We start from the raw sequence: 14,210 nt of genomic DNA, 5'->3' as shown, positions 1-14,210 counted from the left end.
AGGAAAGCGTTCTTCTATATCTATTATATTTAAACTAAATAGTCAAAGCTTGGATAAACATTAATTTTCAGCATTGGGTGAGCCGCATCCTCTACTCAGAGCCTCCTCAAAGCCCCAAGAATTTGACTTCCTTACAATTCTACCAAGGACATGGGAGGGAATGTGAAATCGTGGGTCAGGCTGAATTCAGGACCCTCTCCACCTTGATGGCACAATCCACAGCACTTCTTAATTAGAAATATGATAGATAGATAGATAGATAGATAGATAGATAGATAGATAGATAGATAGATAGAAAGATAGATACCTTATAAAGTGAGAGGTCAGCTTTGCCTTCAGTCTGGCAAACAGTTATAAACAAGAAGGTCACTGTTACGGGGAGAATCTGGTCCAATCAGTGACAACTGTTCAAGCAGCTCTATTCATAGAGAATTGATCCACCAAGCAACTGGGATGTTTTTGGTTAGTCTCCTCCAGAGGAGGAGCTGGATGAGAGCTGATGGCTTATCATCTTATTGCTTAAAAAAGAAAATCTAACATTCCAGCTGTTACATTGTAGCACCATCACACAGAGGAGTCAACCATGGCTGTTTGCAGTGTGTGTGGGGCGGGGTGGAATGGGTAGGGGGGTGATGGACACTCTCCTACTGGGGTACTTTTCACAGGCAGGAGAGGGAGTTGAGAGGAAATGTCTATCAATTAAACTGGACCTGGGGGACATACACACACACACACACACACACACACACACACACACACAGAGAGAGAGAGAGAGAGAGAGAGAGAGAGAGAGAGAGAGAGAGAGAGGAAGAAGAAGAAGAAGAAGAAGAAGAAGAAGAAGAGGAGGAGGAGGAGGAGGAGGAGGAGGAGGAGGAGGAGGAGGAGGAGGAGGAGGAGGAGGAGGAGGAGGAGGAGGAGGAGAGGAGAGGAGAGGAGAGGAGAGGAGGGAGAGGAGAGGAGAGGAGAGGAGAGGAGAGGAGAAAGAGAGAGGTTTAAAACAGTTTGCAATCTTAGCACAGCCAATGAAGAGATAACGTTGAGTGAGGAATTCAACTTCAGATGTTTAGAAATATTTCACCCTAATTTCCTATACTACAAGTAATTTAGCAAAATGATTCAAACTTTATATTATTTGAGATTTCCCATCTGAAAATTGAGGAAGGATTTTCCAGCACAATATATCAACAATAACTCGATGAACAATCTACCTAATGCTCTTGAGATAGACTCCCTCATTGATCCCGAAACTCATCTTTTTATAAAAAGGTAGACTGGTCATCCAAGAAGCCCCAGCGATTCGTTCATTCCTGTCCCACCTCCAGCACTGGGGCTAGCAACACCTACAGGCAGCCAGATGTGGCTTTCATGTGGGTCCTGAGGTTCTGCACTTACAGAGTGAGGGCTCGTTTCCACCAAGCCAACTCCTTAGCTCCCCAATGTTTTATCTTATAAAAAGTCTCCTAAAATGCTTGGCTAACCTACACCCTTTATGCGGCATTTGTTACCTTATTATCTGATTAACAGCATATTGTAATGAATACATTTACACTTGCAAAATTTATGGAGTGTGGAGTCTTAAGCAAGACAGACTCACGGGTCTTTTGAATCAAATCTCTTCATTTTGTTTTCAAATCCTTGTGTATCAAGTCTGTGTAGACTAGTTATTTACTGTGGCCAGGTATCTATATTTCCAACTGTGAATCCAGGCATCCAGACATGACCAGAGCTTTCATGAATCAGGGTGTGTAGGGTTTAGACTAATGTAGGATATCCTTAAGTACTTTGCCAAAAGAAAATCTTAAGTGGAAACTTAAGGGCTTTTTGGAGAGTCAGTTGTGTTGGATGGCGTTTTGCTGGGGCAGACATGTGAAGGCGTGTTCTCCTGAAGTGGACACAGGTGAAAGACCAAGGCAGACTCATGACGGAACATATTGCTGAAGTAAACACAGGACAAGGATGCACTGCTAAAGCAAGCACGTGAAAGGACACGTGATGAAGGGTACTTTGCTAACAACACGCATGGATTGGTCCACCTTACATTGCATAGTTGAGCTCCATTTGTTGAGACTCCATAGAGAGAACCAAATACTTCTGGTGGTGTGCTGCAGTTTCTTGCTGCTTCTTCAAACTCAGGCTGATTGACAGAGTGATGTCAGCTGAGACAGACTCATGTGCCGAGGCAAGACCCATGGAGGATGTGTGATGTTCGAAGGGAGTTTAAAAAGGACTCGATGGACAGTGATGGAGGCTGAGCTAGCCTTGCTTGTAGAGCCAGCTGTGCAAGCTTGTGGGTCTCGAGTCTTCACTGATCTTCACATGGCTGAGAGAGGTACATATGAGAACTTCTCCTGCTGTTCCTGTTGGCTGTGGTCCCTCCTGCTGACTTGTGCTGATTCAGCTGAGGCCTGGCTGTCTCTGCTAGGTGGTGCCACCACTGCTGATTTGTGTTTGCTATTCTGACTCTACCAAACTGGACTGCTGGTGAATCCATGAAGTGTTCGTGAGTGGAGAGCTACCACTGTTGGCCTGTGAGCTGAACGGCCGATTTCCAGACAGCACAGATGGGAGTTGCTCCAGAGAACCTTTCTAAACAGGTCTACTTCCCCCATATCCTTTCTTTCCCACTACCTCTGGTAGAAGGGGGAGGTTAAAGTGTTTAAGAGCCATCATTACAAATAAGGATTGAAAAAATTAAAGTTACAAAAACCATTTAGACCTTTTCTCAAACATATAAAACCATTGTCAAGAAATGTTACTTTCCAAACATTGCTAGGCCTAAATATCTGCACATAAACTCTGAGACCAGGACCTAAGAATGAATTCCCAGGTGGCAGCAACTCTGTTCAGCCATTGGTGTGTAGAAGAGGAAAGCACTTCCCTCGGGAGCCCAGATGTCACTCCCTGGTGTCTCACTGACCAACTGTTATGGGACTCTAGAAAACGGAATGTATTCCTGTACTTGCTGCCTGCTCCCTCCTCAGCACCATGGGAGTGTGTGCACAGTGGGGATGTCCTTGTCTGTCATTAGCACCCATGGGAGTGTGTGCACAGTGGGGATGTCCTTGTCTCTCGTCAGCACCCATGGGAGTGTGTGCACAGTGGGGATGTCCTTGTCTGTCATTAGCACCCATGGGAGTGTGTACACAGTGGGGATGTCCTTGTCTTCAACATCAGCACCCATGGGAGTATGTGCACAGTGGGGATGTCCTGTCTGTCATTAGCACCCATGGGAGTGTGTGTGCACAGTGGGGATGTCCTTGTCTCTCATTAGCACCCATGGGAGTGTGTGCACAGTGGGGATGTCCTTGTCTTCAACATCAGCACCCATGTGAGTGTGTGCACAGTGGGGATGTCCTTGTCTTCAACATCAGCACCCATGTGAGTGTGTGCACAGTGGGGATGTCCTTGTCTACCATAAGCTGTGTGTGTGTCCTTGTCCTTGTCTTCAACATCAGCACCCATGTGAGTGTGTGCACAGTGGGGATGTTCTTGTCCATAACATCAGCACCCATGTGAGTGTGTGCACAGTGGGGATGTCCTTGTCCACAACATCAGCACTCATGTGAGTGTGTGCACAGTGGGGATGTTCTTGTCCATAACATCAGCACCCATGTGAGTGTATGCACAGTGGGGATGTTCTTGTCCACAACATCAGCACTCATGTGAGTGTGTGCACAGTGGGGATTTTCTTGTGCATCACTTGTACCATGTGAGTATGTGCACAGTGTGGATATCCTTGTGTGTCATTTGCACTTCCTTTTCTCTAGTTAGGTCTTCACTGAGAGACATGGTTGAATTGAGGCAAAATAGTGATTCTCAATCAGAAAACTAGCAAGTGGGCCGACTTACAGGTCTCCATAGACTTCAAGGAAGCCGACCACAACCTCTAGCATTTCGCTTTCTTTCCCAATCCCATTTCCCAACCCCAGCCTTCATTTCTTTACCCTGAATGTGGCATGCAGCATTTATGTGTCACAGAAAGGCTACAAAGCACGGCTCTCAGACACCTCAAATGAACTTGGTTCCTGAACACTGCCGTCACTGTCTTTCAAGAGATGCTAGATCAATTGTCCATAGCTAACACCGCCCAGGTCTAGAGAGAAGAGGATCCACTATTTCTGAACTCCACACCATACCGACAGTGACAGCCACCACTGCCATTCCCTAACGTCCAGCATTAATATAAGAGGTAGTTGCTCTGACTGTAATTATGGCATCCTTGCTACACAAACTTGAAGCTTTTATGGGGCCTGTGCAATTAGGATCTTAAACGTATCGTAACACTTGCCTGTCTGACAGCACTCTATTGATTTTTTAATCATTTTCAAGTCTCCTCCAGCACAAATAAATGTACTGTAGTTACAGTTAATGCGCTGTGTACACGCATTAAACATGGGTGTGACACAATTTATTATTTTGTGACATATGGAATCCAAGGGGTCCATCTCAGAAAGCATCCCAGCTCTCACATCAGTGTGGGTGTTATCGTTGTCCTTGGTCCTCCGGATTCTTTAACTTCGAACAGTGAGAGACCTTTTCTTAATAAGATACTTAGGCCTCCCAAAAATAAAATAGGAGGGGGGCTGCTTATAAATCTTTTATATATGCCACTGAGGGAGAAAAAGTTTAATAGCCCGCGGAGAAGAGAGTTTGTATTTTCCTAAAGGGGTCACTGTGGGACCAATGGAGAGTGCTAGCTAGTATTTTCACGTATTCAATTTCTTTCCTTAAACTTTCCTTTCATTTACTTATTTACTTTTGAGGGTGCACCTGTCAAATTTTGGGGGTGGGATCCTTGAGTCTAATTCCATCTATTTTTATATATTTCAGTCCTTACTTTAATGATCTGTGGATGATGCGGAGGGAGAATGCAGCAGTGGTAAAGTTCCCTTTTGTAAAGGTGATTTCTGCATGGCTCTTCTGCATGCCCCAAAGGCTGTCTGGAAACCTGATAAAAGTCACTATCCAACCGCAGTCCTGGCCCCAGGTCATTGCCCTTACTACAAGCCAGCCTTTTCTTGAGGTACATCTGCAGCCCTTCAAAGTGGAGTCGGTGAGCAAAGAGCAGTTAATTTTGTTGTGTTAGAAATAATATCATTTTAGTTTTAGCATCGAAGACAGATGCCAGCATTTCTCTGGGAACAGATGGCATTTCTGTCTAATAGTGCATCTCTGTATTAGTAAGGTCTGTTGTGTATACAAACAGTAATAAACACTAGGTAAGGATCAAAATAAATTTTAATTGTTGACATTAAACCCTGGCAGCACAGACTAAGGCTGCAATATTCCCTTTTTTTTTTTTCAAGTCTGACACATTTACTAATGCTGCAGAAGCCTTTCTGAAAGCTGCCAGGACCCAGTTGCATTGAAAGTATGTTTGCACAGTCCTGGTTAGGTGTCAGCCAGGATACCTGACTCTACATTAGTGCCATGGCATTAGTTCCATTATGTATGGAGGCCATTTTTTATGTTCCTGAGGAAGGCGATACATAATGAAGAAGCAAAAGGGTGGCCCATGTGATTGCTCCATCGGGGGCCACAGTAGTATTATTATTATTATCCAAACTACTTAAAAAAAAAACCTTGCTACTAAAGATTTCCCATCAAAGTCGACGTGCTAACCTTTCCCCCAAAGGGACATCACCCTTCATCTTGTTCACCCGGTCTGCAGGGCCTTGCTGACAATCTCAGCTTCTTGCTTTCCATGGGCCTGTGCTGGGGGCTCAAATGTGCCAACAGCACGGAGCCCTTTCTCCTAACACCTCCGGCCAACACAATGTCCCTCATCTATTTGGGGGAAGCTGCCGTGTTTGAAAATAATCCTAATGAAACCTCGGAAAACACCCAGGTTAGCCTGGCTTTCAGATGCCTGATCACCAACAGACACGTTTCGCCAACCATATTTCTTTAAAAAAATGGATGTATTTTATTTTTAATCACGAAAAATATATTGCTCCCACCATATGGGACGAGCAACGACTCACCAACCGATTTAAGATGCGGCATATTGAGCTGACCATATGTTCCAATGCTGTTGAACGGCTGAGTGATTCATGCCCGTCACATTGTACTATATCAATTAAAGCTCCTTGAAGTCTGCGTGATTTGTGCCTCTGTTATTAAACCCTGCTAATTCATCCCTCTTACACATCTGTTATAAATCTCTAGGAGAGCTGCATGATTCATGGCAATCTGTGAGCATGCTACAGCAAATTCTTCTCCTTGTAATTAACAGTAAATTGTTTTACTGCCATGCAATGAATTTTTCAGTTATATCACAAATGAACTCCTAAATGTGCGGGTTTTTTTTTTTCCCCCTAAGAACTGACTTATATCATTAGGCAATTAAAAAGTATTGCTTTGAACCAAAAGCTTTTAATCAAGAGGAATACAACTTAAATATTGCTTAAGAGCCGTGGCAATTTGACACGGTTTTTGCAAGTGTGAAAATAATCTCTGCTGAGAGGGGGAAAAAAAGAAAACAGACAGAAAGTGTCCGTGAGTCTGGGTCTCCTTCCTCAGAGGTGGGGGAGTGCCCATGGATGGCGCACAGATATTCTTTATCTTGGATGGTCCTTAAGTCATCTGCTGCTCCCAAATTTCTCAGGCCGCTTTAAACCACTCTCGTTGTAGGACGCCATCTTTGCTTTTGAAATAAATAATTGGATAATTAGCCAGGTCGAATCATCAGAGGACTCCGGGGCGGTTCAAGTGTTCTTGTCAAAGGTGAAGCGAATTCATTTCGGCTCTGCACATCTTCCAAGGGCCTTTGATTTTTTTTTTCTCCCCCCTCACTTTCTTGGCAGCAGTCTCAGATTCATGAGTCCATACATCAAGTCGGTAGTTTTTAACAACAAATGGAATTAAATTCAAAGAAGGGAAACTAATTGAAGGACAGCGACAAAAGCATCGGGTGATGTGCTTTTTAATATGGCCTGCCACATTTGCATGATAATTTTTCCTTTTTAGCATGGAGCAGAAAGTGACTAGCTTAATGAAGGATTATTCAAGACAGGAAGGAACAAAATGCATTCATAACTAGGAACAAAGATGGAATTATGAGACGGAAGCCGGCAACCTCACAGAAAGGACTGGGTGATTGCCTTACGCTCCAGGAATAAAGAGGTGGAAAAATATTTATATTAGTATTCACTAATGACTATATAGACAAGATTGTTGTAATTAAAAGTATAAATTAACATATTAAGAGTGCTTGTTTAATCACCCTGGGTCCTATTCACAACGAAAAGACTTATGTCCCCTGCATTCAAACAAGCCGAGTTTCCAACCCAGGAAAAAAAGGAGAGAGAGAGCTACACTCTAGGTTCAGAGAGAAAACCTAACACACCTTAGCTACATGCTTAAAAGACGGCCACTTCTCAGCTTCTAGTCTGGAAGCCAGCGACAGGTAAAGAAAATACCATGGTATTCCTCTAGAAATGGATCTCCCAAAGGAAGATTTAAGCCTGACAGACTGTGGGAAAGATATGAAGAAATTCACAAGTAGCATCGATCTGAAGAAGGTCCAGCCTTCTGGTGACTTCCCCGGTGACCAGGAATGATTCTGTAGCCTTAAGTCAAGCTTTGCCAATTGCTCCCTGGAGACCCAATCCCTCAGATCAGTACAGAGCGATGCAGGTACTAAACCCAGCTCGGATACAGGACTCACGGCGAAGTGCACCCTTTCTATCAACACACCTGAAATACTTAAAGTGAAGCATCTGCTTCTAAAGCTTTCTAATGAAATGGGCAGATAAAGGTTCACAATCATCTTTTAAAACATAGTGACAGATTGTTTAATGAAGAGATGATGACATTGAGATCCCTCACTTCTAAGCAGCTAAAAGCCTGTTTGGATTTGCGACTTTCTACCACAACGCTATTGAACGGCAGGCCTCCATCCCTCCCACTTGGACTTGAGAGTTAAATGGCCTACAAACCTACAGATAGTCACCCCGCCATTCACAGAAGCAATAGAGCAGAGAGACTCATTCAGTGGACGGACAGCTCTTATCCCTTTCCGATACAGGCTGGACTACGCGAAAGTTCTGCTCCAGCATTGCTTATCTAGATGTTTAATCTTAAGTGATGTATAAGGGAAGAAACATGAGCATCTTGTGAAAGTAAGAGGCATGAAGAAGACAGTAGTCACTGAGCCTCGCTCGCAGGCAGATAGAAGCTGATCTCTCTTCTCGCTGATCTGAATACACCTGCAAGCAGTATGCTTTACAATCAAACAAACATGACCAAAACCATCTTCCCACTACCATCTCACAAATTACTTTTATTGGCAGATGAGAATTCACATTCCTGACAGCATATACCAATGGCTAACACTAAGCTCTCTTTGTTTTCTGAAAGCCACTGGAACAATTTCTCCACCAGAATAGGAAAGATTTCCCCCAGGAACAGAAGCTAATGTAATGGTTTAAGTAGAACCATGGGTAGATTGAAATGTTTATCCAAACTTTGAATTTTCTTAAGGCATTGTCTTGCATTGCTCAGTCCTTTATACCCAGCTTCAGCTCAGACCATTGCAGGGACACAACACACACACACACACACACACACACACACACACACACACACACACACACACACACACACATCTCTGCATGCCTTTTTTGCTCCCCAGACAGCATATGGCATTAGAGGTAACAAGCCGTATAGAACTTTCCAGATGGGAATCCTTCTCTGATCTCCGTTTCCTTGCTTCTCTCTTGCCGTGTCCCACACACGTGTTTGCTCAGACACTTCCTTCAGCCTGTGTCACTGCATCCTCTCTGCCCTGCTGACCTATTGGCGTCGAAGCTCTCCCTCCATCTCTCTATGGGTGATTATAAAAGCGGCAACATTTTCACCCTCAAATTTGCATGCTCTGCCTCTAGCTGCCTGTAAATGCCATAGCTACACTAAGGGATCGGACGCAAGCACATGAGTTTGTTTTCCCTTCTGTTCATCTTCCCCCATCTCACTTAACAGAAATGCCACAGTCTCCTCAGATATTTGCTGTCATCTTCAACTTTCCCCTCTTCTGAACCTGTGGGTAGTTTCTCTACAATTCTATCCATTTCACCTGTCCATCTTCACTTCTACTCATTGGACAGAGTCCCTTAGTCCCCACTGAGAAAGACTCTGAGAATCTATGGGTATCCCCTCAGAAGGTATTGCCAGAGAAGTCTTGGTCAACCACAAATTTCATCATAGCAATGTCTAGAATAGTGCCAACCTCTCACATGGGGACTAGTACATTTTATACACTCAGTAAATAGATATGAATGTCTTTATCACTCCACCAAATCCATCTGCAGTAGCGTCAGTGATAGTCTAGCCTCCATCTGCAGTAGCATCAGTGATGGTCTAGCCTCCATCTGCAGTAGCATCAGTGGTGGTCTAACCTCTAAACTCCAAGCTATGCATCCTCTGCTCCTCTGCTCTTCCCTATGGCTTCTTTTCTGCTGAGAGTCCTGGCACACATCCTCTTGCCAATCGTTCTACTCGATGCTAATTCCTTAAACTAAACACTGCGTACATTGTCCTCAGGATTCCCATGGACTTTTGAATATTCGACGGCTACTTTCTAATTGGAGGTTTTATAAGGTAATGTATTAATGACGTGCTCGGGGACACATAAGTGACTTTTATGCTACAAATGACAAATTGGAAAATTGTAATTTGGACGCAAATCTTTAAATTTTAGTTTGCTTCATTTTGTTAACTTATTTTATCTTATTTTACATATATGGTTGCTGTGCCTGCACATATGTTTGTGTACCAGTTGTGTGTCTATTGCCCATGGAGGTCAGAAGGTGGCACTGCATACCCTGGAACTGAAGCTGAAGATGGTTGTGGGTTGCCATGTGGGTGCTGGGAACTCAACCTGACAGAGATTAGACAAACCCATGGGAGATGTTACTATGTATTCAGTTACACTGGGTATCCAACAGCACTGGATGACTTTGCAGTGCTGTGCCTCATCTGAGGCTCTGGTCCCAGCTATGACTAACCTCACTGCCAGGGCTCTCCATCCAACACCCTACCAGAGTCAATCTTCAGCTTGTGTTTCACCTCTCTTGTAGTTTATTCAAGCCGAAAGATTGAATGTCCTTTCAAATTTTGTCAAAAAATTATTTTATATCATTTTTGCCTAAAGTAGGTAGAATCCACCCCTTTTACTCAAATGTATTACCTTTGAATCTTAGTGTTCATAAAAAATAAGTAGGCTTATAGGAAAAGTATGGATTCCCTATGATTAACACACTGGGCATTCTTTAAATGTGCTTAGACATCTGAAATAGGCATAGATTAAACTTATCAGTACACAAGTAAGCCAGTCACTGAGGTAATGAACCACACTATCATGGAATTTGGATGAACTTCACATCAACTGAAAATTGTAACAAGCAATAGTAATTGTGTGACATAATTTGAACAGAATTATTTTTCCCAGAACTGGGGACAGAAACACTAGAATTAGATCTACAGACAGTAGGGTAATAATTAAATGTATGTTCATACAATGCCTATAATTCGTCAGGGAATCCCCTAAGTTCTGTGTATGCAGACACACCCATAAAGAGAATCAAAACCTTGTAGAAGAGCTGACAGAAACACGGGCAAATGAAAATATTCTAAACACTGTTGGTGGAGAACGTTGATGGCAGTGATGCATTTGTGTGGTCCGATAGTGTTGATAGCATTCAGCTTTGTGTAAATCTAGTTGGCTCTTAGTAACAAAACAAAAACGATATGAACCACACTATAAGATTTAACAAGCTTCCTATTACATTGTGCAGACTTAGGGGATTCTTGTTAATCATGAATAGAATAATATGTAAGCAATTGCCTATCAAACAGATGCAACATCCAGTGGCAGGCAACTTAGACATTGCCAGAGAGCCTCATGGGACAGGAGTCAATGACCCAACCCGAGAAGAGAAGTTACCATTTAAGGAAGAAATGTCATGTGACTTTATAGGATCGCTCCTAAATGCATCTTACAACTACCAGGAAATTAGGAGGCCCTAGTTAGATGCTGGGCACAGGAACCATTCTCTTCCTGTATCTAATTTGGAGCTCTTCTGATGTGCCCATAACCTTGGCTAATGTTGGTTTTGTTTAAAACTCTCAAGATAAACCACATCCAGGATGGCTGAGGAAGGAGTGGAGAACAGAGAAGACATATATGAAGCCCAAAGTGCAGCAGACCTGTAGTACTGATTCTCAACTGAGTGCATTTCTTCGTATTCGTTAGAACGTTCTTACCTGCTGCTAGCGTTTGTCCTTCTCCCAAAGCACTGGTTACACAGCCCACTGAATAGCAGAGGGAGACAGTAAAACTGTAGGTCCTATAAGGCTTGAGTCTCTGAACGATGTAAGACTGGTCTTGGGACTCAGCAAAATGCACCAGCTTCAAGGCAAAAACAGCAATAATAGTAATCAGATAACAACTGATGTGAGGCACATAGTCTTGGCATTCAAAATGGAAATTCAGACAGAGGGAATCATTGCCAACTCCTACACGGGGAAGAGATTTTCAAAGAAAAAAGTCTCAACAAGCCGAGGTTTAATTGATGATTGTATAATCACACTGCTTTATGAGGTAATAATGCAGTTCCTGAGTGGATAAATGAGAAGACGGAGTTATGGCCTCATAAAGCAGCATGGATGTATGGTTATTGTCACCAATGGTAGAGATAAAGATGGCGACACTGATGTACTTACCATGAAAAAGTCCAAACCAAGCCAACAGTAGCTCATGGTGGGGATGCCACATGCTACTAGATGGCAGTGCATGGGACAATAGCATGGTGCTGAGTCAGCCTCTCTATCTCTTGCTTTCAAATCCCACAGTAGGAGGGGAAAAAGAATGGATGCTCTGTGACTATCCCTCTAGGTCAAATCTCACTTACCCTTCTTATCCAAATAAATACATTCAATTAGATTGGTAGTTACAGTTTTGAAATACTGTTATCATTAATACGTTTTCAAATGAAAGTAGAAAGTCTGAATAAAGGAGACCGGGAGGGTCACTATAGACAAATAGTTGAATAGCCAACACAGAATTCATCCCATCATTACGACTAGGGCCAACCACAAGCAATTATGAAAACTTACTTAAACTAAGGATACAAATTATATTTGGGGGACTACCACAGAAACAGAATCATGAATATAAATTATTTTTCTTAGGGCTATGCACTCATGGACTCTGGTGGTTTGGTCAACCATAGACCAGACTGCATATGTGATTGTGTGTGGCCCTTCAGAGTAGTAAGAGCTGAAGGTTTGTACTACCTAGGGAGACCATAGTTATTTAATGTTCTAAGACAAGCAGTCAAATGCTTATGGTATATGCCAATATAAATTGATAATATCACCAAGGCTACAATATTATAGACCATACAACTGTGTATATAGTAGAGAAGACCTGGTAATGATAAAAATAAGTACAGTGTTGATGTATTTGCTACACCTTTTCTTTTTCATTGGGGTACGAACTTTGTAATTATAAAGAGCTGTGGAAAGCCTGGTGAATCACATCAGTAATAGCTCTGTGCCTTGTGTTCACCATGGTCTTGATTCTATGTAGTCACTGACATAGTCCTTAGGCTTGACATTCGTATAAAATGATACATGGCAAATAAACACAGGTGAAGACGCTCACATTGTTTAGTAACGGATTTTAGTGTGGGGTAGTTTTCCTACAGGAGTACAACACAATATACTGGGAAAGTTTATCTGGTTATTGACTTCAAATTTATATGAGCCTAAGAACAAAAGAAGAGCAAAATGTAAGTGTAAGCAAAAACACCTATGATAAATATGGGATGTAAGGATCAAAGCTCAAACACCAGACCTATTTATAAATTTACCGAACAACAGCATTCTAGATTATTTGCACAGGAGGCTGTGTAAACTGAAAAACATGCTATTATACTACATGTTGTTTTTATTGTGAGATCAGTGAAAGTCATATATGCAGATGGAGGAGGATAAAATCATAAGTATCTTATTGCCTCTTTGTCTCACTGAATAATAGACATCTGTGTTTTGTGTGTGTGTGTGTGTGTGTGCATGTGTGTGCCATGTGTATATATTTTCTCCACTAAGACAGCTCAGAAAAAAAAAGGCAAATATATTCACAGTGAATTAAATAGGTCCTCTCAAAAATACATGTCTATCCAGAACTTGGGAATTTTACCTTTTGAAATGAGGCATTTCAAATAGGTAATGAGTTAACACATCTTGTGTTTAGGAATAGCTTTTAATCTGATAACTGTTACCATTTTAGAAGGAAAGAAAAAACCCACAGACAGAGGGGGTAGAGCAGACGAGGCAGAAATGTGAGATATGTTGGCACAACGCAGTGAGCACCACCAAGTATCTGGAGGAAGCTAGAAGAAGCAGCTACAGAAATCCTATAGGGTATAGAAAGGAGCAAGGCTCTCCAAGCAGCCTCATGAGTCCTCCGGCCTCTGAAATCCAAGAGGATCAATGCGTGCCATTGTAACCCACCAGGTGTACGGTGATTTTGACAGTGGTATCAGAAGGCAGAGTGGAAGTTGAAGAGCCTGGGATTTCTACCCCATGTGTGCCATCTACAGAGCTTACTCTGGTTCCTGAACTCTGTGGGGTGTCCACTGAGGCCCCTTCACTGAGGCACTGCACCTCAGATTCTTCTTCTCCCCATTATACCGCCTGCTGTTTCTGAGTACAATCCGCATCTCTCCTGCTCTCGTTCTCCTCCCACGGCTGGTATTCTTGGGGAAAACATGACTGTGACAGTCATATCAGGGATTGGGATTCGTAGGAGGAAGATGTCAAGTTATTAAAATGGCATAGTGGAGCTGGACAACGCCCGTAGGCTGGCAATGAAGACACGGGTAGGTGGACCCTTGACAGCCTATGACTTTGCTCTAGTGGTATAAGTTTTAAACTTGCACTAGTGGTGGATTAAGTAATCATTAAGACAACTTTAGGGAAAGAATTAAGTTTTAGGACTATGTAATCAGATGACCACTGCCAATGTCATCTACACGCTCAAGAGAGACCATCTTAGGGTCATCATCAATTTAAGACAAACTATACAATCCTTCTTGAAAGCATTGTTCTCCATGTCAATAAAGTCGTACTAAATGGATCAGATAAGCAGGGAATGAGTGTATGGGGGAGAGGGTCTTAATCAGATGTGTTCCAAAGAGGAGGAG

The 14,210-nt window shown here is 42.7% G+C and overlaps 1 protein-coding gene across 1 annotated transcript in view; it reads right to left on the bottom strand.

The window, feature by feature from the left end:
* The window catches only part of Ush2a (usherin), a 670,292-nt gene that overhangs the window by 486,990 nt on the left and 169,092 nt on the right, over window positions 1-14,210 (bottom strand). The window contains exon 19 of the mRNA XM_032915475.1: window positions 11,266-11,410. Within this exon, the coding sequence (XP_032771366.1) occupies window positions 11,266-11,410 (145 nt within the window). The remainder of the gene's footprint in view (window positions 1-11,265; window positions 11,411-14,210) is intronic.

This window comes from Rattus rattus, chromosome 10 (genome assembly GCF_011064425.1).
Source record: "Rattus rattus isolate New Zealand chromosome 10, Rrattus_CSIRO_v1, whole genome shotgun sequence".
NCBI classification, from domain to species: Eukaryota; Metazoa; Chordata; class Mammalia; order Rodentia; family Muridae; genus Rattus; species Rattus rattus.
The sequence above is the reverse complement of the archived record's forward strand: the minus strand, read 5'-3'. Positions and strand labels throughout refer to the sequence as shown.